Below are 24,373 nucleotides of genomic sequence, written 5' to 3' on the forward strand. Positions count from 1 at the left end.
ATACACAATATATATTTAAACATTTTTAAATAATTTTTCCCCCAACTACCCCCTCCCCCCGACCGACAGGGCCATCTGTCACTTGTTTCTATGTGGTGCTTTCACAAAGCACTGACCCCTTGTTCTCCTATTAACACATTCTGCCATCTTACCTTTATGCCACTATCAGCACCTTCTTTAGTCTTTAACATGACCATTAACACTCCCTTTGTCTTGTGTCCATGACGCCTATGTCAATCTCTCCTGAGCTATCACCTATCACTGCCCCTCTATTCTGCTCTGTCTGCTTCACCCCCTCTTAAACAGCATAAAATCCATCACATTTCTACTTCTCTTTAGCTCTGAAGAAGAGTCATAAGGACTCGAAATGTTAACTCTGTTTTACTCTCCACAGATGCTGCCAGACCTGCTGAGTTTTTCCAACATTTTCTGTTTTTATTTCAGGTTGAGTATCAAACTGCAATTCCTTCCAACACATGCCAATGGCAGGCGGTAAGAGCGGGAGAGATTCCTGGTCAGCCATGTGATAGAAACAAAGTTGGAGCCTCTACCATCACTGTCTGTGGCTCCAGATTGCAACAGGCATGTAAAAGTGCATGTTGCCACAACAACTTGAACTCCCTGAGTGAACTGTAACACACCCCTACCTGTATGAGAAGCTATGCTTCACCTCCATTGTGCAGTTAATTTCTCGATCAACATTTTGCTGACAGATTTTCAGAAACCTTGCTGACCTTAAAATAAAAGCCTTAATAAACAAGGTAATCAATTGTCATGAAGCTATTAATGTATATAATATTTTGGAAAATATTTTTCTTTTAAAATAGAGGTTTAGTCTGTGGGTGTGTCCTAATTGGATTAAAGCCAGCTAGGCTGGGTGCTTTGATGTGTATTAGTTTTTATATGTAAGGAAGATAGCGTGCATCTGCATTTTTTGAAAAGCATTCAAGAAGTGGGATGAAAAATGACACCTATCTAGCAGATACCAAGCCATATGTTTATGTTACTAATAAAATTGGTACTATGAAAGGGGTTTTATTGTTAGAGAGGTTTAGTTCAGAGGTTGTTAATACAATGAGAATTAACATTCAGTGGGAGCGGTAGGTATAACTTCAGCATCTTTTGGGTGTGCAGAGCAGAGGCAATGTCAGACCAAAAGGCAGCTGCAAGCCTCCAACTGGCTCCACAGGAACCAAAGTGAAAAGAACCTCATTTTGAATTCATAAGGTGAAAATGTTTTGTCTGGTGTCTGGTTAAGTCTATGGATTGCTGTTGCCTTAATGGAGATTAGTTTGGGAATTAGTTAAAAGTTATGATAGTAGCAATTTGTAGCCATGTGTATATATATTTTAACCTGTGTAAATTAATAAAATGGTTCATTTAGTTTAATGTGAAACCTCAAACTGATTCCTGAATTTAGAGTTGCATTTCAAACATAACATTTAAAATTATAGGTTATGACAGTTGTGTAAAGTTTCCCTCCGGGATCTTTCAATAACTCCGCTTTACCAACTGCATTAGTCATAACATCAGTTAAGAACCCCACAACAGAAGGAAGATGTTAAAGCAAAAGTAACTGCTCACAATTAGCATTTAAAGTGCCTCTTCATTTATGTTGAAAATGAACAGGACTCTAACCAGGCAATTGTCACTAGTTAATGTATAATTTGGAAGGCAACCTGAATTGAAGAATACAAAAAAGTTACTTGCACTGACAAGAAATTTTAATCTTAAATGGAATGATGCTTTAATCTTAATAAGCAAGATTCATGCTAATGAATGTCATGCCTTTTTGTTCATCAATCAACCTTCTCAAGGGGCAATTAGGGATGGCAATAAATGCTGGCCTAGCCAGTGACGCCCATATCCCATAAATGAATAAAACAAAACAGGAAGAGTCAGACAGTTTTAATTCAGAAACTCAAGTACCAGAAAGAAAATAGTCTGTTCACAATGGTATTAGGTTGTATTTAAAATAGAGTAGTCCAACATATGTGATAAGTTACAAGAAACTATAAGCCTGTAACAAATAGTATCTTTAGTAGAACACTAACGGAAGATAATTAAATTGCACCAAATTATGTAGCAATTGTTAAATGTTTTCCATCAGGAAATTCAACTTCTTGTACCCACGGTGACTCATTTCAAATCAGAACCTATATTGCAGAAGTCTAGACTCAAAATGCATTCGGATCGGAGAGAAAATAGCTGAAAACTTAGCCTCAGACTGTCCATTTCACAACTGGGGTATATTTTGATTTATCCAGTTATTATGTGATACCTGATTGAGGAAACATTACATAATGGTTTTACTAGTGCAGCACTCAGTTTATCATTTTCATCATATTCACAAAAATAGGTTGTCATCAGATTCTCATTTGGACTTTGCCCTAATCCTAAGGGAGTTCAGGTGGTTAGCAATGATGAAAAGGACCTAGAAAACAATTATAGTGGAATGAAAAGCAGACATCTCATGAATATTTTCTTAAAGAGGATGACAAAGAACATTGACAAAAGCACCCAAAGAATACGGTTAATGCAATATAATTCGTAAGGGCTAACTCAACCGTGGAGCTGTATACTCAAGTATGTCTCCATTTGTGTCTTTATACAATAACTTACCAATCTCAGGGTAAGGGATCCTAGGCCACATATTCCCTATTTTCTGGTAGCAGATCTAGAGATGAGGACTGGCAAGACAGGTCCAATAGCAAAGAGTGGATAAAGATTGTATGAAGGAGGAAACACTAAGGCCAGAATCTTGGGGTCAGTCTGCGGGGACGGGCCCCGTTCGCCGACGCGTAAAATGACGTGTGGTGACATCGGGTGTGCGTCTCGAAGTCACCACGCGTCATTCAGATCCTCAGTTCAATGGGCACACACCGGAGTCGGCTGCGTGCCCGCCGAACTGTCAAAGGCCTATTAAGGCCATTTAACTATCAATTAAAATACCTAACTGAGCTGTCCATCCAACCTTAAGGTTGGCGGGCAGGTTAAGAGCCCAGGCGGCCTATGCATTTATCATGAAACCTCATCCATGGGCAGGATGAGGTTTCGTGAAGGTTTTTGAAGTAATAAAAATTTTTAATAAAATTCATTGATATGCCCCAGCTCATGTGACACTGTCACATGAGGGGACAATGTCTTTAATTTTTGTTTCTTCTTTATTAAAATTTTTAAAAATCAAACTAATCTCTCTGAGGCAGCTCCGTGCCTCAGGGAGATTTCTGCGCTCTTTCGCACACATGCGACTCAGTCTACTTCCCCCGGCCGCACAGGGAGCGCTCAGCGCTTCCGAGTGCGCATCACGCTGGGTGGGCCTTAATTGGCCCGCCCACATTAAATGGCGGCGTGCAGCTGATCGTGGGCGGCAATTGGCTGCGCGCCTGCCCGCGCCAGCTCCTGCCCAACCCCCCTACCGACAGGGAGAAAATTCTCCCCTAAGAGAAATAAAGAGTTATACGGATTTCAGATCCTGCAAAGAATGAGGTTAAGAAGGAGGCTATGCAATAGGTTAGAGAAGGGGCTGCAATTTATTTTCCAGCCTTGTATTCACCATGTTTTTTTTTACACTTTCCCTTCTTTCCTGACCTAATCCCCAACAACTGTTACATTCACTGTAACACCTCACAAAGAATGCCACCTGGTTAAGGTAGCAGATTCCTCCCTTCAAAATATTTGTTCAGTGCAGATAAATGTTAAAGTTATACATTTTGAAAAATATATATAATAAAGTACACCCCAAATAGATTATTGAAAGAGTGGAGGAACAGAAAGATCTAGCGATGCAGTTCAATAAACCTTTAAAAGTGTGCAGATCGAAAAGACCATCAAAAAAGCAAATGGGATTTATGGTCTCATGACTTGCATTAATAGTGAATTCTCACTGGGCACTGAGTACTGCATGCAGTTCTGGATACCCCATTATGGGAAGGATGTTAAGTGTATAGGATGGTTACAACAAAAATTCTTTAGAATGATACTGGGCAGAGGAGTTAAAAAGTTTTCAAAAACTGTGGCTTTTTGCACTGGAACACAGAAGCTTAGAAAGGAATCAAATGGAAATTTTCAAAATCGTGAAAGCTTTTGAGAGAATGAATATTGAAAGTAAAAAGAAAAATATTGCAAAAACAGAAACAGAAATTTTAAAATATTCAGCAGGTTGAACAATATTAGTAGAGAGAACAAGTGAATGTTTTAGAATTTGTTTTTTCCTCTTGTGGGGGAGACTAACACTAGGGGACATAATTTAAGAATAAGAGGTCTACCTTTTATGACAGAGTTGACGTGAAACTTTTTCTCTCAGAGGGTTGTTAGTCTGTGGAATCCTCTTCCCCAGAAAGTAGTGGAGGCTGGGTGTTTAAATTTATTCAAGGCCGAGTTAAAATTTTGATGGACAAGAGAGTCAAGGGTTATGGTGGGGTGGTGGGGGGCAGGGGCAAACAAGAAAGTGGAGCTGAGACCACAATCAGATCAGCCACGATCACATTGAATGACGGGGCAAGCTCAAAGGGCCAAATGGCCTACTCCTGCTCCTAAGTCATATGTAATTCAAGGACCTACACTCACTTGTCTGTTCCAGCCACAGGTGGTGAGTGATTTGCTGAGTGTTTGCAGTATTTTCTGTTAATAATGTTTTCAGCGATTGCTCAATCAGTGCTAAAGGGATGGGGGGGGACATAAGCTCAGCTTTATCACGAGAACAACAAAGGGGGAGGTTGGAAACATTTTTTTGTGCACAGTTATTCGAATACGGAATGTTCCACCACAAAAGCCAAATAAGGCACGGACTAACATCAATTAAAAAGGAATTAGATATGCATTTGAAAAGCAAGTAGATTAAAGGATATAGCTAAAGGGGAGAGTAATGAATTTGATTAGATAGTTCCAGCTGAGGTGTTAGCTAAAGTGTGAACGCCAGCACAGACACAGTGGACCAAATGGCCTCCCTCTGTGATATGATCTCTATGATTATCTCTCTCTTTCAGTTCCCTCACATCATGCCCTAATCCCAGGCCATTCCTCTCCTGTTACAAAGCTGTTTGAAAGCACCCAGAAGGTGGTGACAAAAAGTGCTCTCTGGCTTAATTTACCTTCTGATGTTTCCTCCCTGCATTGTCACCCTTGACAATAGAGAGTCACAGAGAGTTGCAGATATTAATTCTTCTAACAACTGTGAGAATGGCTGTTATTTTTAAAATATTTTTGGGGACTATTGTGTTATTGTGTGTGTGTGTGTTTATGTGTGTGTGTGTGTGAATTAATTAAGCTGGGCAGAGTTTAATAGGAGCCAGGTTGTCTGGGGTGTTTAAAACATGAAAAGGATAGAGGTGTTAAGTTTGAGGTACAAGTAAATAGGTTAGATCTAACATTTGCATTTTTAGATAAGTTGAGAATTTGTTTCAATATCAAAAAGGGGAGTCAGAGATAACAAGAAATATGTTTGCATCTTGCAGGAGTCCATAGTTAAATAGTAATAGGGATATTATATTTTATTGACCAGAAAGCAAAGAAGAATAAACAAAGAGACATAAAAGATTTTATATTTGAAAGGATTTGAGTTTCAAAGAGGTGTGAGAACAATGGAACCAGAGATGAAAGGCAAAAAGGTACTTTAGAGTTACTGTGGAGAGCTTAGTTATGGAGAGATAGCTGGAGCTGTTTCAGCTGCTGAGCTGTAGCTGGAGCTATGGGCTGGGAGGAGGTGCAGTCTGAATCAGCCATCCAGTCAAGCCAGAAAAGTCTCGGGCTGCAGCAGTTTTACTCTGAAGTGGATTCCACTGCAGAGTGGAAGAGGGAAAAGTCATGAGGTATGTCCTTATTGAAGCTACAACGGTTTGCCTTATGTAACACTACTGGATTTCTTTATAGTTAACATATAAGGGAGTGTTGCCTGGAGGTATGTACTTGTGGGTCTGACCAAGTAGAGTGTCTATTTGGGGAATGTTTTGTAAAATTAACCTTAATTGTGTAACTGTAATTTTGTGTGCTTAAGTTTTCTTTTATTCTTGTTAATAAAGCTTTTACTTTTAATTTTAAAATCCCAAAAAAAGTGTTACTGAGCCTCTTACTGCTGAGATTGGTACGTCGTCTTCTCTTTTTCAGAATACAAAAAAAAGGGCATGGCCTGTAAGTCAAGTTTCCCTCTGGGATTTCGTTTGCGAAGCAATTAACACTGGGTGTGGTCATAAAACAACCCTGCGGCAGACAACACAGTAATGAGCTGTGTCATCGAAATACCACTGTACTTTAAAAAAAATTAATGAGCTCACAATACACATTCACCAGTAACACAACAAAACCATTCAGAGGGTTATAAGCTTGCATGTTATTAGCACGTAGTAACATAATATATACACTTCTCCTACCATTTCAGCTTCTGCATTATTCAGAATTTGGGGATAGATTCTGTAGAGGTGAAGAACGATTTTGTCCACCAGTTTCTCATTGAGTGAACCTTCATTCGTCAGAAACTGTTCATCCTTTTCCAGCCGCTTGCAGTAGTCTGTAAAATACCACAACATCAGCATACATCTGGATGACATCAGTTAATAAGTCAGAGTCAGATTTAGCATGTTGTTGTTACTGTCTTCCACTCCCGATGACCCTAAGTATCAGCTGGGTGTTGGAGGTTGTTTAGTGATTTTGCAGTTTATCCACTATATGCTCCCCCACCCCACCACCCTACCACCCCACCATCACAATGTGATAAACAACTACTGAAAACGTTAAGACTAATCATTGTTCACTTTTTCAGTGCAGGCAAATCCATTTCATCGCAACCACTCGGAACAACTTTGCAGATTGCAATAAAATAGGAGTTTCTATAAAGTGAAAAGCAATTTCACTGCCACATAAGACTGGGAACAAAGTTAAACTGTTTTTTTGGCACATCTTAGGCACATGGCCATGTTAACTCACATTGCTACTTTTAATGATTTGTGAATCTGTACCCCTAAATCCCTTTGCTCCTCTATCCCATTTAGAATTGTTCCTTTCCCCCCCTCAAGTGGTGTGTGATATTAGGCACGTTGACCAACAAACCTGCATTCATACATTAAAACCATTACAATTCACATGTGCAGAAAGCCTTCAATATCCTTGCACCATTTTCAAACAATGTAAGAAATGTAATTTTGTACAGTGGCTATTGCCAAATGGTGAATTAAAATGGGAGATGTTTAAAAAGAAACGCTCTGTGGAAAAGAGCTACATTCAGTAATAGCAATAGCCAGCTGTGGTCGGAAACTTGGCTCCATTTCCGTGCAGGTATTCCCCCTCCAGCTTTGACAAAGGTTACTACAGCATATGTGCTTAACATAGGAAGCCACCGATATTGGCAAAATGGCATTAACCGTTTGTCACCATCAAATTACAAAGGTGCTGCTTAAAATGTATTTAGTGCTGTATTTTGTGCAGTTCAATTTAGCAGTACCGTTTTAAAGCTCTGCTGATTTCAAGCAAAGTCAGGTCTTCCAACAGTTCCAAGAAGTTGTTTACACTGTTAACAATTATGGTCTGATTATTGCCTCAAAGTACATCAATAAAAAAATCTTTGATGGGGTCCTTGTAGCAATCAATGCAAAACCCCAACATATTTTCCCCTTCTTGTCTGGTGCATTGATCAATTTGAAGTCAAAGTCAAAGACCATAGGTATTAAAAGTGGCTCCTGAAAATGTTCTCAGCATTTCCAACACTATTTTTCCATAGAGCGTTTCTTTTTAAACATCTCCCATTTTAATTCACCAACTGGCAATAGCCACCGTACAAAATTACATTTCTTACATTGTTTGAAAGCGGTGCAAGAATATTGAAGGCTTTCTGCACATGTGAATTGTAATGGTTTTAAACTGCAGGCTAAAGGTAGGATAAGTGGTGAGGCACAGCATAGGGCCTCCAGCACAAATCCCACAAATCTCTATTTACCACATGCAGCATGTTTTTCTGCCCAAACGATGCAATTTTACATAAAAAGACAGAGGCTGAGAAAATGCAACTCCACAGGCAGAATTTTTCGCTTGGTGGGTGTGTGCCCGACCCACTTGAGTGTGAAATAGCACGTGATGACGTTGGGCCAGTGTCCCGACGTCATCACGTACTCATGTGATATTTTGGTCGGCGGGCACACACGAGAGTCGACTGTGCACCCTCCGACAATTAAGAGGCCTATTAAGGCCATCGACGTAGTGATCTACGGTGATTTTTCGTTGCCCATCCAACGTTACGGTTGGCGGGCAGGTGAATCAGCCAGGCGGCCTTTGCCTTTTTAAGGAAACCTCATCCAAGGGCGGGATGAGATTTCCGATATTAATTTTAAAAAAGATAAAAATGTTTGGACAGAATTCACATCAACCACATGTTCATGTGACTGATCCTGATGCGTGGACATCTTTTTTTTGGCATTTGAAAACCTTTATTTATGGCCTTTTGAATTCTTCAGATCCCTGAGGAAGCTCTCTGCCTTCAGGGAGCCTTCTGTGAGTGCTCCCCCGTGCACGTGCTGACTTCAGCGCTCGCCCTCCTCCCGCTCCCACCGCGGCAGCGCTGAGCATTTCAGCGCGCCTTTCACGGTGGCTGGCCATTAATTAGCCAGCCAGCATGAAATCGCGTTCGAGGGCCAATCGCAGGCGGTGGCCTGTTTCCCGGCCACTCCCGGACCCACCGTCCATGCCCGCATGCCGAACTCAAAATCCTACCCCATGAGTGGATCCGAGTGATAAAATCACGTGCCACACAAATCATTTGCCTTGCCAGGAGCATGGAAAATGAATCACAAATCTCTCCTGCTTACCACGTTGCTTAAGGCAGTGACTAGCTAAGATCTACAGACCACAGGTTAAATCTGGCCTGTGCCAGAGTAGTTCTTTCCAGTGAGGATGACAGTAGGGTTGGTATCATTGGAGTCAGTACTTTGAGTTAGTGAGGAGAGAACTGTCCAGTGTTCCCACTCCTTATTGTTATCCAGTGACTTCTGCTGGAAATGCACGTGCAGACACGAGGTAAAAACAGGACCGGACTTAGCTTTTCCCCCAAAGTAAATCAGCCTGTCAACATTCACCACCCTCACTCATGAAGAACAATCATCCATACAGTGGTTTCTCAGCTAATGTCAAGTTATATACACTCCCTCCAAGTACTGCTCTACAATACCTGTATTTGTGAAATTACCTAAAACCATGTTCAAGAAAATCTTGAACATTACACAAAAAATGGTGCATTCAGGCTCATTGTACTACATTTACTACTTTGTAGTTGATGATTTTTAATCTATTGAAACATTTTGAGTAAACTTGTTCAAAGTTGATCACTACAGTACTTTAAATCAGATATCAGGTGTCAGACGGGCTGGTCAGATGGGCAGAAGAGTGGCAAATGGAATTAATCCTGAAAAGTGTGAGGTGATGCATTTTGGGAGGATTAACAAGGCAAGGGAGTACATGATGAATGGTAGGACCGTAAGAAGTACAGAGGGTCAGAGGGACCTTGGTACGCATGTCCATAGATCCTTGAAGGCAGCAGGACAGGTAGGTAAGGCGGTTAAGAAGGCATATGGGATTCTTGTATTCAATGCCTCAACTAATAAAGATAAGTGCTGGGAGGTTATGCTGGAGCTGTATAGAACATTAGGCAGTGTGTGCAGTACTGGTCGCCACACTATAGGAAGGATGCAATTGCATTAGAGAGGGTGCAGAGGAGATTCACCAGGATGTTGCCTGGGCTGGAGCTTTTCAGCTATGAGGAGAGACAAGATAGGCTGGGGTTGTGTACTTGGAGCAGAGAAGGCTGAGGGGGGACCTGATTGAGGTGTACAAAACTATGAGGGGCATTGATAGGGTACATAGGAAGAAACTTTTCCCTTTAGTGAAGGGGTCAATAACCAGGGGGCATAGATTTAAGGAGAGGGGCAGGAGATTTAGAGGGGATTTGAGGAAATTTTTTTCACCCAGAGGGCGGGGGGTATCGGGAATTTACTGCCTGAAAGGGTGATAGAGGCAGGAACCCTCACAACATTTAAGAAGTATTTAGATGAACACTTGAAAAATCATAGCATACAAGGCCACGGGTCAAGTGCTGGAAAATGGGATTAAAGTAGATTGGGGCTTGAGGACATGATGGGCTGATGGGCCTCCTTCTGTGCTGTAAAACTCAATGACTCTATTTAAAATTATAAGAGAAAAGGCACTCCAATAGGAACAGGACATACAAGTACTGTTACAATGGGTGTCCCAAAGGGAACGATCCCTGCGGAATCCGTCCGCCATTTCCGCCAACTCCAGCATGATGCCACCACCAAACACATCTTCCCGTCACCCCCCCGGCGGCATTCCGCAGGGATCGTTCCCTCCGGGACATGCTGGTCCACTCCTCCATCACCCCCTACACCTCAACCACCTCCCACGGCACCTTCCCATGCAACTGCAGAAGGTGCAACACCCGCCCCTTTACTTCCCCTCTCCTCACCGTCCAAGGGCCCAAACATTCCTTTCAATTGAAGCAGCATTTCAATTGCACTTCCCTCAATTTAGTCTACTGCATTCGCTGCTCCCAGTGCGGTTTCCTCTACATTGGAGAGACCAAACGCAGGCTGGGTGACCGCTTTGCGGAACACCTTCGGTCTGTCCGCAAGCATGATCCAGACCTCCCTGTCGCTTGCCATTTCAACACTCCACCCTGCTCTCATGCCCACATGTCCGTCCTTGGCCTGCTGCATTGTTCCAGTGAAGCTCAACGCAAACTGGAGGAACAGTACCTCATCTTCTGACTAGGCACTTTACAGCCTTCCGAACTGAATATTGAGTTCAACAATTTTAGATCATGAACTCTCTCCTCCATCCATACCCCCTTTCCGATCACCCCCTTTCCGATCCCCCCCTTTTCCAATAATTTATATAGATTTTTCTTTTTCCACCTATTTCCATTATTTTTAAATGTATTTCCATCCATTGTTTTATCTCTACCTTTTAGCCTATTTCGATCCCTTCCCCCCACCCCACCCCCACTAGGGCTATCTATACCTTGCTTGTCCTGCTTTCTACCCTTAATGTCACCTATTAGCACATTCCTTAGATAATATCACCACCTTCAACACCTCTTTGTCCTTTTGTCTATGACATCTTTTGGCTATCTCCACCTATCACTGGCCCTCTATCCAGCTCTACCTGTCCCACCCCCCTCCCCCTTAAACCAGCTTATATTTCATCTCTTTTCTATTTTTCCTTAGTTCTGTTGAAGAGTCATATGGACTCGAAACGTTAACTGTGTTCCTCTCCGCAGATGCTGTCAGACCTGCTGAGTTTTTCCAGGTAGTTTTATTTTTGTTCTTAATATGTAGAGTTGGACTTATCTCCACAATGGTCTGCTCCTCCCATACTTTCATTATCTACACTGATTCCCCTTTCTCCACACCCCATTGTTTTTCTCAGTTTCCCCCACTCACTATCTTGTTTTTATTGGAAATGTTGGGAGCTAGTGTTGTAAAGTTGTTTAATAATGACTATATATTTCTCCAAGGTACAGCCCTGCCTGGGTGCTGTCTCCACGCTGGCTCTTTCCAGGCTCTGATACACAGACTTCTATCATATGATTCTACATCATACAGTGGACTGTACTGTTCCCCAGTCCCACATAAACTCTTGCTCTGCCGAACACCCTTATACTACAATGGCATGCTGCTATCCCTTAAAGGCATATTACAACAGATGTGTGATTAAAAAATTGAGACACGATTTGCAGATGAATTGAAACACACTGAGCGTTGCATATTTTAGTGCAAGTTATTTCAAATTGAGACAATTTTCAAATAAAATGCAGTGTCCTTTTTTTCAAATGAGTAAGATTTTACAAGCTTGATCACTTTCTCAGAATGTTTTCTTTCCCTTTTTAATTACTTCTCCCTTCTCATATTTACAATCTCAACATGGCTCCCATTTCATGTTCCAAGCCTTCAGGAAGATGTCATCACATGACCTCCAACTGACCCCCAGGCTCTGATCTTTAGTCACAGTGGCTTCTCTGTCAGAAATTTGTGAGACAGTCTTCTCATGCCAAATGGAAAATGAACAACCTCTGTTCCCTAATTGGCTGATTCTTGATAGTCAGTCAAAAAACCTTTATCTCCTCATCCCTGATTTTTAAAAATATCCCTGTGTTTCTCCCTTGGGTTGCTTGCATCAGTCTATGGGATATTTAACTTTAATTCCTGAAGACTCCAAGACAATCCTGGAAGGCTGGCAAGACGACTTCCACTATCGGCTTTCCACCGCAACTGGAACACAGGCCTCCCTCCTTCCCAACCCTCAACAAAGAATGGCACATGAACAGGGGTAACAGTGGACAGAGCGCCCAGGCCGCCCTCCAGAGCTGTCCCACACTATCCTCGTCCTATTCCTGTTCCAGCTGAGGCAGAGGGGGCAACACACTCCCACAGAAAGTGGAGGTCACTAAAGGTCAAGTTTCTTACTTTCCCAAGTCTAACTAAAACCAGAACTTCTGTAGTTGAATGTCAAATAATCTCTAGGAGAAAAGGCTCAGTTGTCAAGCCCAGATAAGAGCTCAGAACCTGGTAAACTATGAGCTCCTTTAGGCAAAACATTTCCTCTCAGGTGTTGCTCTAGAATTACAAACACAGACTCCAAAATGTGTCTGGCACACAAAAAAAAATTAGCACATTTGCATAGTGCCAGGCTTCTCTGGTCAAGGTACCAGAGTTGCTTGGTATTCATTAAACTGTACCCTGTCAAGAAGTCAACCCTCTTTCAGAGGAGGAGAAAGAAGAAAACTTAAAGGGAAAGAAAATTAAGTAAAAAAATGTAATGGCCCAGGACTTGCTGGCAAAATAACAGCAGGTTTAATGCACATGAAGTTCTAAATGTTTAAATAACACAGCAATTTGTGACAAGGAAGTGATATGCTGAGAATTGCTGGATGGTGATGGACGATTAGCACTGCTCCGCCGTCAGCTTCGCAAAAATGGGAGCTCGCCACCAATTTCCCATGTGCATCAAGGAATTGGGGTATTTTGCTCTGTTACACAAACTAAACTGGCCACAGAAACTTAGGGCTGGCACTTAACAATGTAAGCAGCTTTTTTAATGATGAAATTTTTGTTTCCACAGTGCCACACAACCTCTCTGGCCCAAAAACAGAACTACTGAGACTGTGGACACACTCATTCCTGAAGGTAGCAGATGATACCTAAAGGGTTTTAAAATATTTAATTTTTATGTTTTTCCTTTCTTTTTTGTCTCACTCTTAATTGAGTCTAATTTGACTCTAATTCACCCCATTTCCTCCTCCATTGTTCCTGTCTTTATCTTTAAATCTCATCGGTTAAGGGGACTGTTGGTCCCCTGATCCCCAAGGTCACCCCGTTAACCTTGGACGATATCAGCTCATATTTTCAGCATTTGGCAGCACAATTATTTTTCAAGCTAAATGCAGAGATGAAAATTCTAACAAATGGGGTCTGCTCCAACAAATTCTGGGCCAATGTGTCTCCCTCATGGCCGATTTAAACTGTTGTTCTCAATTCAGACTGCTTGCCTGTTTCTGTTCACAATCCAATTTTTAGATGGCAGGATAGCCAGTTTAAGTTCTTCCTGAATGGGTTCAAACCAATCGCCGTTAGTTTCCATTGACTGAGAACCTGCTGCCAATTTGTGGAAACAGTGGATGCTGCAAAAACATAATTGCACTCCTTTAACAGTTTTTCTGTCCTGGTTTGTGACTGTAATGCTTTCCAGATTGACCTTAGCAAACATAATTATAATTATGGAATCGCTGAAGGTTTAAAAGAATGTCTTTTATATGGGAAAATGTGCCTGCTACCCCAGCTTCCAGTTTGTCCATTCATAATCTGTATACACTTACACATTTTGTTACAAAGCATTACATAGGGCCCGTAACTTCCAGTGGAGTGGCAATTGGGTCGGATTGCCACTCAGCTTGTAGTTATTTACCCTGAAAATCAGTTGCTCCTAGCTTGCCCAGCCTTCCGACTCAGGCTGGGCGGGATCTGTGTAGCGCAGCAGGTTCCCGAGGCCTATAGGCGAGCGCAGCTCAGTCGAAGTAAGCCATGCCCCCTTGTATACAGCACTAGCTGCCGTAAAGCAGGTAAGTTTAAAGGTCCAGCCACTTTGGCAAGCCAGGGAAGAAGTGTATAAGGTAAGTGGGTAGGATTTGGGTGTGGGGGTTGAGGCGGGTGGTCAGGTCGTGGGTGTGTCAGGAGGTGCGGGTCGGGTCAGGTGGAGCCAAGAGTGGGGGTGTCGGGGGGGGTAGTCCATGAAGGGTTGGGGGTTGGTAGTGGGATGGTGGGGGTGTCCTGAGGGGGGGGGGGGGGGGGGGGGTGAGAGGAGTCCAATGGGGAGTTGAGGGGGAGTCCCTTGGGGGGTAGTTGGGGTGGGGGAGGTGGGGCGTTCCATGATGGGATTGAGGGCTAGTAGGGGGATGAGGGGAGACCCGTTTGGGGGAGGGGTTGTGGGGGAGGTCAACACGATAGTTACCCAGAAGCTAGAAGTGGTTTTAATTCTTTTAACTTTTTCTAGGTAACAATTTTCTAGGTAACACTCGGAGCCCTCTGAAGTTTGCAATTTAAATCACATTTTCAGGTGGTTCCCAGTGCAGGGCAATTGGGAAGTTCGAACTTCCCAAGCAATTGCCATGCAATCCTTACCTGGGAGCCTCTGGGGTGGGGTGTAAGGGCGTTCCATAGTCCATTTTCAGGGTAACCCCCAGTTACACTGCCCTGGAACTTGGAGGTAATGTCATTATCCACATGATCCACACATATAAACACTTTTAATTGAGAAAGAGTTGTCACTTCCTGGCGTAAACAGAGCATAATTGGAATTGGCCTGGCTCCTGGACTGCTAGTCTTCATTCATATGCAGTGGAGTTAACCCCGGTGTCCTGGACAATATTTAGCCTGTTTTTGTGATGTTGATTGAGGGATAGCTGGTCATTATCACATTGCTGTTTGTCGCTATTTGCTGGATGCATCTTCACCGCTGTGCTTCCCACATTGCAACAGCCACTACTCCAAAAAGCAGTTCATTGGCAGTAAAGAGCTTTGAGACATCCAACGGTCGTGAAAAAACGCTATATATAAATGTAAGTTTTCCTTTATACATGACACAAGATTGTCCAAAATGAAATCCAATTGCTCCCGGAATTGACGTTAAAATTTAATCCAAAAAAGCATAAGAAAGGTAGTTTCAAGGTCTGTGACTACATGAATAATGTGTAATTACAGAGCAAACGCCACCTGATAAAACGCCAAGGTTAGCTGGCTGACCGAAGCCAAGGTTAGCTGGCTGACCGAAGCCAAGGTTAGCTGGCTGACCGAAGCCAAGGTTAGCTGGCTGACCGAAGCCAAGGTTAGCTGGCTGACCGAAGCCAAGGTTAGCTGGCTGACCGAAGCCAAGGTTAGCTGGCTGACCGATGCCAAGGTTAGCTGGCTGAACGAAGCCAAGGTTAGCTGGCTGACCGAAGCCAAGGTTAGCTGGCTGACCGAAGCCAAGGTTAGCTGGCTGACCGAAGCCAGACCAATGCCAAGGTTAGGTGGCTGACCAATGCCAAGGTTAGCTGGCTGACCAATGCCAAGGTTAGCTGGCTGACCAATGCCAAGGTTAGCTGGCTGACCAATGCCAAGGTTGGCTGGCTGCGCTCTGACGCTTCCTGTGGTCCGGTCAAATAATGCAAGGACAGGCTTTGGGAGCTGGGACCAGGGGATCACGAACAGCAGCGAAGTGGAGAAATGTCAACAGATCGCGAGGAAATGGCAAAGGCGGCGCCACGAATACCCCCAACCCCCTCCCTGGGTGAAAATGAAACAAATGGAGCGGGGTCCTGAGCTCAGCCCGCCGGGGACGGGCGCTAAGCGGAGAGTATGCGGGTACCTGGAGGCTATGTGCTACCAGACCTGGCCGCTCCGTCCAGCTCTCGCCCTCTGGAGCTCGGCGCTGCTTTTTTTTTTGCTGTGTGACTGGGCGGTGAGCACTGACCTGCCATGGCGCTGCTGCTTGATCCTGTTCTCCGCCCCGCTTACTGACTTCCGCGGTCTCTTTCTCCTCTGCCGCCCCAGCCCCAGCTCCAGCTCAGTGTCAGGTTACAGGCGCAGCGGAACAAAGTTCCCTCAGTCAGAGCTCAGAACAGGATCAGACCTCGGAAGGGTCAGGGGAACAACAAATGCCGTTTAGGGATGATCAACATCTCAGGAAACGTGACTAAGAATTGGTGGATGTGTATGTTTAGGAGGAGGGGGGGAAAAAAATGAGGATTTCGTTTAATAAGCTAAGCTGCTAGAGGGCGACTGAGTCAGACGTTGCAAGACTGCGGGCACTTTTAGCTTTGGGCCTGTGCAGGGCGGGTGGTGGATTGGGTGTTTGGTTGAAGAAGAAATTAACATAGTGGGGAGAGAACCTTTAGATCAAAGGCAAGGGGAGAGGCAAAGAGATACCGAGAAGGGAACAATAAGGAGTATGAGAAGATATAGAAGCTAGATATCTATAGCATAAAGCAAGGGCTGGTGGATAGTAACAACAAAAAGCTACTGCGGATGCTGGAAATCCAAAACAAAAACAGAATTACCTGGAAAAACTCAGCAGGTCTGGCAGCATCGGTGGAGAAGAAGAGTCGACGTTTCGAGTCCACATGACCCTTCAACAAAACTGAGTATAGTTAGGAGAGGGGTGAAATATAAGCTGGTTTAAGGTGGGGGGGAGAGAGAAGTTGAGGGTGGGGTGGTTGTAGGGACAAGCAAGCAGTGATAGGAGCAGATAATCAAAAGATGTCACAGACAAAAGGATCAAAGAGGTGTTGAAGGTGGTGATATTATCTAAGAAAAGTGCTAATTAAGAACGGATGGCAGGACACTCAAGGTACAGCTCTAGTGGGGGTTGATGCTCTGTAGCTAAAAAGCTGAAAAAAAGAAATATTTTTTATTCAGAGCTTTTATCTCACTGAGGAGGGTTCAGGCAATCCACATCCAACAACCTGTTCTGAAAACTCTGCTCACATTTTGACAGCTGTGTAAATTGCACCATAGGAGCTGAGAAAATCCACAACATTCTAAAAGAATCAACAACATTCTAAAAACAACCCACAACATTCTAAAAGAAAAGTCAGTTTGCCCTATCTCCCAATGTTAACAGATCCTTTAAAAAATTCCAGGATCCAGATCTGTATCTTCACGAAAAATGAATCAGATCATGGCCCATACCCTGTGTACCAAGTTTCATTGAAATCCATCTTTGGGATGTATCACTTACAGACTAACAGACAGGGGCGAAAACATTACTTCCATCCACTTTCAGTGGCAGAGGTAACAAACAGATCAGTGTTGGATATAGGGGAAGTCGATGTCTTAGAGCAAAGAACAAAATAGGATACCTGGGGCTTCGTTAGTTGGGATGATCTCAAGCATCACAAAAACTCTTCGATACAACAACAACTTACATTTATATAGCACCTTTAACATAATGAAATATCCCGAGAAGCTTCACTGGAGCATAATAAAACAAAATGTGACACAGGAAATATTAAGTCAGATGACCAAAAGCTTGGTCAAAGAGATAGGTTTTATGGAATGCCTTAAAGGGAGAAAGTGAGGTAGAGAGGCAGAGAGGTGTAGGGAGGAAATTCCAGAGCTTGGGCCCAAGGCAGCTGATGTCATTGCCATTAATACTGAAGCAATTAAAATTGGGGATACATAAAGGTCAGAATCGAAGGAATGCTGAGAGTTGAGGCTGGAGGAGATTAGAGATGTAGGGAGGGACAAGATCAAGGAGGAGTTGAAAACAAGGATGAGAATTTTAAAATCAAGACATTGCTTTATTGGGAGCCAGTGTATAGTAGGGGTGATATGGGAGTGGGACTTGCTGTGAATTAAGACAAAGGTAGCAGAGTTTTGGGTACCTCAAGTTTATGGAGAGTAGAATGTGGGAGACCAGGAGTGAGTTGGAATAGTTGAGGTAACAAAGGCATGAGGGTTACAACTGCATGGGAACACCACCATACGCAAGTTTCCCTTCAAGCCACACACCAGCCTAATTTAGAACTACACAACCATTTCTTCATTGTCACTGGGTCAAAATCCTGGGGCTCCCTAACAACACAGTTGGTGTACATGTACCTGATGGACTGCAGCAGTTGAAGAAGGCAGATCACCACCACCCTCTCAAGGACAATTAGGAGTGGGCAACAAATTCTGGCCTTGCCAGTGACACTCACCTCTCATGAAAGAATGCAAAAACAAAGAGTTGAGACATGGGTGAAGTTATGGAATGGAAATTGGTGGTCTTGGTGATGGCACAAAAATTAGGTCAGACCTTGGGATCAAATATGACATCAAGGTTGTGGACAGACTGGCTTCATCTCAGACTGTTACCAGGGAGAGGGATGGAGTCAGTAACTAGGGAAGCCTTCCCATTATTTCATTGGAGGAATTTTCTGCTCATCCAATATTGGATGTAGGATAAGCAGTAAGATAATTTAACAGAAGTGGAGGAGCTGAGCGAGATGGTGGTGAGATAGACAACAGTGGCAGGGGTTGGGTAAACATGAGGTACAGATTATAAAATACAGATTGCTTGATAGAGATACAAGTGGTGGTGGTAGGGGAATTGTTATGGGACAGCAGATGGTAAATGCCGAACTGCTCAAATCCCTGAGTGAAACAGCTACCACAACTGTTTTGCAATTTGTATTTTATTTCGAGATGCATGCCTTGAAATCAGTAGTAAAAAGTCCACCAAGAATTAGAAATTTTTTTACAAAACAAAATTAAACATTTATTAACAAAAGAAAAGGTTTCAAGCACATACATAGGTCTACAAATTACTATTATAATAACTCCTAAACGCCTAATTAATCTGGCTCCCAGTTACACCTCAGTTAAGGCAATAGTAAAAACAAATAGATTTAAACAGACCCAGCCGAAGCAACACAATACCCTGAACAGTCACATTCAAAATGGGTTTTCTCAGCTTCGGTTCCTGTAGACAGCAACTTGATGTACAGAGGCTGGAGGCTTTTCACACTTGTGTTAGATCTCTGAATGCCTTCTCCGCCAACACGTAGACTCACCTCCTTTATACATGTTTCTCCCTTTTTAATGTAAATTCCATTTTTACAATATGTCTTTGCAACTTTACTTTTCTCACAATACAAATCTTTCATCATACTAATTTTATCAGTCACCTTTGGGAAAAAAAAACACTGCTTGGCTTAGCTTCTTTTAGCTATGTGTAACATCTTACCATCTCCTTGAAATTCAGACTAACCTAATTTATCTATAAATGTAAATTTTCCTCACACCTCACATTGTAAAATTCAGCCATGTTTACATATTTAGCATTTCAAACCTAGCTTCTTGTTTGATGTCTCAAAAAACTCCAGACCAGATGTCTCCAATTCAACTAAATCCACCCCCCCCCCCACCCACACACACACACACACACACACATCCACACAGAGAAACTAATCCAAATCCCACTATTTACCTATTTTTACAATAAATCATGATAATATTATGAAAAATTATATTTTCATGACACCCCCATCCTTACTGGAAAATGAACCATGCAAATTAAAAAAGACAGCTTCATTTTCTTAACCCATCTTACATTACCTGCTATACTTATCTATATACTTACATTATTACATTACCAGATGCATGCATTAACATAACTATATACAAATCCTTCATTTCAACAGAAATCATTCCAGTCCAGGGGGAGAAGGAATTCTAAGATCTAACACAAGTATGAAAAGCCTCCAGCCTCTGTGCATCAATTTACTGTCTACAGGAACCAAAGCTGAGAAAATGCATTTTGATTGTGACTGTCCAGGGTATTGCATTGCTTTAGCTGGGTCTGTTTAAATCTATTTGTTTTTACTGTTGCCTTAATGGAGGTGTAACTGGGAGCCAGTGTCCAGGTTTTTAAATGTCCAATTTTCCCTTTCGAGCTTCAAATTCTTGACAATGAACCTACAATTAGATTTTCTCATCCAGCCACATGTATAATCTATAGATTAAATGGTTGCAGTAATAAACTCCATCTGAATAGCCTTGCACTTCGGTCTTGAAATTTGTCCAGAAGCTTTAAAGGATTGTGGTCTGTATAAACAATTGTTTTTGACAAATTATTTGCAACATAAATCTCAAAATGCTACAACGCTAACACCAGCAACCAGAGTCTCTTTTTTGATCTCTGTTGTACTTTCAATTCCGTGAAAAATACCCAATCGGTTTCCCAATTCCAGTTTCATCTTGTAAAAGTACGACGCCTATATTGTTTGTGTCAATGGCCAACTTAAATTGCTAGGCATAATTGGGTACTGCCAAAACTGGTGTCATAGTCAATACAGTTTTCAAAAACTGTCAAATGCCTTCTGAAACTCCTGTGTCCATTGAAACTTCTTGTTCTTTTTTAATAGTTCAGTCAGTGGAGCAACCACACTGCTAAAATTTGGTACAAATTTCCAGCTAATCTCACTCATGCCCAGAAATCTCAAAACTTCTCATTTTGTTGTAGGCATGGGGAAATCCACAATAGCCTTGACTTTCACATCTCTTAGAGCCACTTTACCACGTCCAATGGTATGGCCTAGATATGTAACTTGCGCTTTTGCAAATTCACTTTTAGCCCAGTTCATCAGCAAAATGGCTTCTTGTAGTCGACTAAATAATTCTTCCAGATGTTGCAAATGCTCCTCCCACGTTTGACTGAAAACTATCAAGTCATCAATATAAACAACACAATTGCTCAGACCTGCAATTATTTTGTTTGAAAGGTTGCAGGTGCATTTTTCATACCAAATGGCATGGCGTTAAACTGATATAGTCCATCTGGCATCACAAAAGCCGATGTCTCCTTTGCTCTCTCCAATGATGGTACTTGCCAATATCCTCTCAGCAAATCAATCTTTGCGATAAACTTTGATTGTCCCACTTTTTCGATGCAATCTTCTAACCACTGTATAGGATATGAATCCGCTTTTGTCACTGCATTCACTTTCCGATTGTCCACACAGTCTGTGCTCCATCCGGTTTTGGTACCAGTACAATAGGCGAACTCCAGTTACTGCAGCTAGACCCAATGATGTTGTTTTGAAGCATAAATTCAATTTATTTCTGGACTTGTGATAACTTTGCCGGATTTAATCTATAAGGATGTTGCCTTATCGAAGATGAAACTTCTACACACACATCATGTATAGCTAAATTTGTCCTCCCCAGCTTATTCCCACAAATAGTTTTGTCTGACTGCCATAGCTTCTCCAAATCACTTTGACGTTTGTCTGGAAGGTAACTCAATATTACATTTAAATTTTCAAGTACTGCCTCATTATCCAATTTGGTTAGAGGAAAATAAATTTCAGAATCCTTCATTTCTACCTCTCTCTCTTTATCTACGACCACTAATACCTTCTTTTGGTCCTCTTCCCTGCCAAAGTACTTTTTAAGCATATTTACATGGCACACCCTCAGCTTCTTTCTTCTATCTGGAGTATTTATTAAATAATTTATTTCACTCAGTTTCTTTTCAATCCTGTAAGGCTCACTAAATCTTGTCATTAATGAGTCACCTAGTACCAGTAACAGAACTAGCATTTTTTTCCCACAGCAACAAAATTACGAGCTATAGCTTTCCTGTCTGCCTTCAGTTTCATCACTTACTGTGATCTCTTTAAATGTTCCCTAGCTAACTCTGTCCAATCTTTCTCTGAGGTTTGATGCATAATCCAGGGGGGTAGTTTCTGAATTTTGACCCACCAAATTCTCATGAATCAATTTCAGTGGTCCCTTTACCTCATGACCATAAACTAATTTGAAAGGACTAAAACCAGTTGATGCATTAGGAGCATCCCTAATTGCAAATAACAAGAATGGAATTCCCCAACCCTGTCCTATGGATAGTCCTGACTATACGCCCTTATCATAGTTTTTAAAGTTTGATGCCATCTTTCCAAAGCCCCTTGTGATTCAGGATGGTAAGCTGTTGACTTAAACTGTTTTATCCCCAAACTGTTCACTATTTCCATAAACAGCTGTGACATGAAATTTGAACCCTGATCTGACTGTATTTCTTTTGGTGAACCATATCTTGTAAAAGATTTAGTCAACTCTTCCACAATTCTCTTTGTTGTAATATTTCTCAAAGGTATCACTTCAGGAAACCTTGTAGGCACATTCATCATTGTCAGTAAGTGCTGATTTCCACTCTTAGTCTTAGGGAGGGGTCCTACACAATCAATCATGACCCTAGTAAAATGTTCTTCAAATGTTGGAATTGGAATTAAAGGTGCCGGTTTAATCCCTGCTTGTGGTTTTCCTATCACCTGACATGTGTGACATGTTCTGCAGAATTTAACTACATCTCTGTGCAACCCAGGCCAATAAAATGTTTTTGTATTTTCACTTCTGTCTTTCTAATTCCTAAGTGCCCCTCCATTGGAATTTCATGAGCTATTCTTAGGATCTCATTTCTATATCCAAATGGTATAACAATCTGATGTACTTACTTCCAGCTTTCATTTGCTGAAACATGATACAGCTGCCATTTTCCCATTAAAACATTACCCTTAAGCTAACAATATTCTGGAATATATTCTGCCTCTCTTTCTGAGTAAGCTGTTTGATTGAACTGTCTTATTTGCGTATCCCTTTTTCTGTAACTCTACCAACTGCCTTGAGCTAAATACCTCAACTGCATTATCTTCCACTCCTTATTCCTGAACAATCTTATCAAAAACAGTGTCAGCTAACTGGATTTCCACACCTTCTCCCTGCCTTTTTTAACTTCCCGTTCTTCCTGTTTCAACCTGTGAGCCTGTGATCTTGTTATCACACAAACTGGAAACAATCCAGGATATTCTTTCTGCAGCACTTCTGTTGAAAGCACCCCTACAGGCTGTTCAACTACCATAGGCATCACCCACATCTGTGACCCAGCTATATATTTACCCAAAATAAATTGAACCCTTGCAATGGGCAATTTTTCCACTACTCCAACAATCACCTCACCTGTTTTCCACTTACTCTTTAAATTTACCTTCCACAATGGAATAGGTTTAGCATCTCAATGAACCCCACTTATTATCAATTGTTCCTGCAATACTCACTCTGAACAACAAATATCGCTATCCCACAACATTAAGTATTGACTAGCCCCTGTGTGTTCAAAATTTTAACATATTTACCTACTCCACCCCATACACATGGAAAGACTTCCCCTTAACATACAAAATCTTTAAACATTTCTGCAACCTGCTCCTCAGAGCAACCTTGGGTAAATTGTGAACACATTCCCACTTCTTTACTTATCACTGATTCTTCTTGTCTTACCTGTACACAAACCACTGCTTTTTCCTGTGCCTGAACCTCAGAACCCACAGTACTTTTATTTCCAGAGCTTTTCTGCATTCCAATAATCCCAACAGATTTTCTGTATAATTTACAACACACTGATTTTGTGTGTCCAACTTTATGACAATGAAAAGACCTCAATTTTCGAGTGTCAATTCTACCCTCAGCACCTTCCTTTTTAGTTTGAGAAAAAACTTCCTGGGAATTTCTACCTACTCCTTCTCTTCCCTGACTACCCACCTTCCTTTCACCTTCCGACTTCCTATCCTGCTTGGATTTAAAAAGGTGACCAAAGAATGGTTTAGATCTATGAACTAGCTCATAATCATCAGCGATCGCTGCTGCTTGTCTTACCATTTTAATCCTCAGTTCCTCCACGCATTCTCAACTGAAGGATTTGGATCTTTAAATTCTTCCAAAAGAATTACATCTCTTAAGAGCTGCATATGCCACCTCTATCTTTAATGCCCATTTCCACCAGTCAAAATTATTTCATTTTACTCTTTCAAACTCAGTATAGATTTGCCCAGGCTGTTTTCTCATATTCCTAAATTTCTGCCTGTATGCCTCAGGAGCCAACTCATATGCACTCAAAATAGCCTTTTTGTTCCCACATAGTTCACCAACATTGCTTCTGACAGTGAAGGATAAACCTTATGTGCTCTACCCACCAACCTAGATTGCAACAACAATGTCGTTTTCCTGTGGCCATTTCATCTGTTTAGCTATCTTCTCAAATGAAATAAAGGCTGCTTCAGCATCTCTTTCTTCAAACTTTGGAAGAGCTTGTACAAATTTAAACATCTCCCCACCGGGTTCTGATCGGGAAATAAGTCCTTCCTCACCTTCCTGTATCGCTTTTTTAACTGCCAGCATTTTAAACTGGAATTCTCTGTCTCTCGCTTTTTCTCTTTCCTGCCTTTCCGCCTGTTCCCTTTGAAGTGTTCTTTCTCTTTTCTTTTTCTTCTGTGCCTAGCTCAAGTTTTTTCATTTGCAACTGAATT

General features: G+C 42.0%; 1 protein-coding gene across 2 annotated transcripts in view; it reads right to left on the reverse strand.

The window, feature by feature from the left end:
* card19 (caspase recruitment domain family, member 19) overlaps nt 1-24,373 on the reverse strand; it is a 51,840-nt gene that overhangs the window by 14,066 nt on the left and 13,401 nt on the right. The window contains exons 2-3 of one of the 2 annotated variants that reach the window (XM_078543491.1): nt 16,003-16,161; nt 6,369-6,505 (exon numbers count right to left, since the gene is read on the reverse strand). In XM_078543491.1, coding sequence (XP_078399617.1) covers nt 6,369-6,505; nt 16,003-16,009 — 144 coding nt within the window. In that variant the 5' untranslated portion in view covers nt 16,010-16,161. The remainder of the gene's footprint in view (nt 1-6,368; nt 6,506-16,002; nt 16,162-24,373) is intronic. The other variant, XM_078543490.1, reaches the window with a different exon arrangement.

This window comes from Cetorhinus maximus, chromosome 6 (assembly GCF_964194155.1).
Source record: "Cetorhinus maximus chromosome 6, sCetMax3.hap1.1, whole genome shotgun sequence".
In the NCBI taxonomy this organism is placed as follows: domain Eukaryota; kingdom Metazoa; phylum Chordata; class Chondrichthyes; order Lamniformes; family Cetorhinidae; genus Cetorhinus; species Cetorhinus maximus.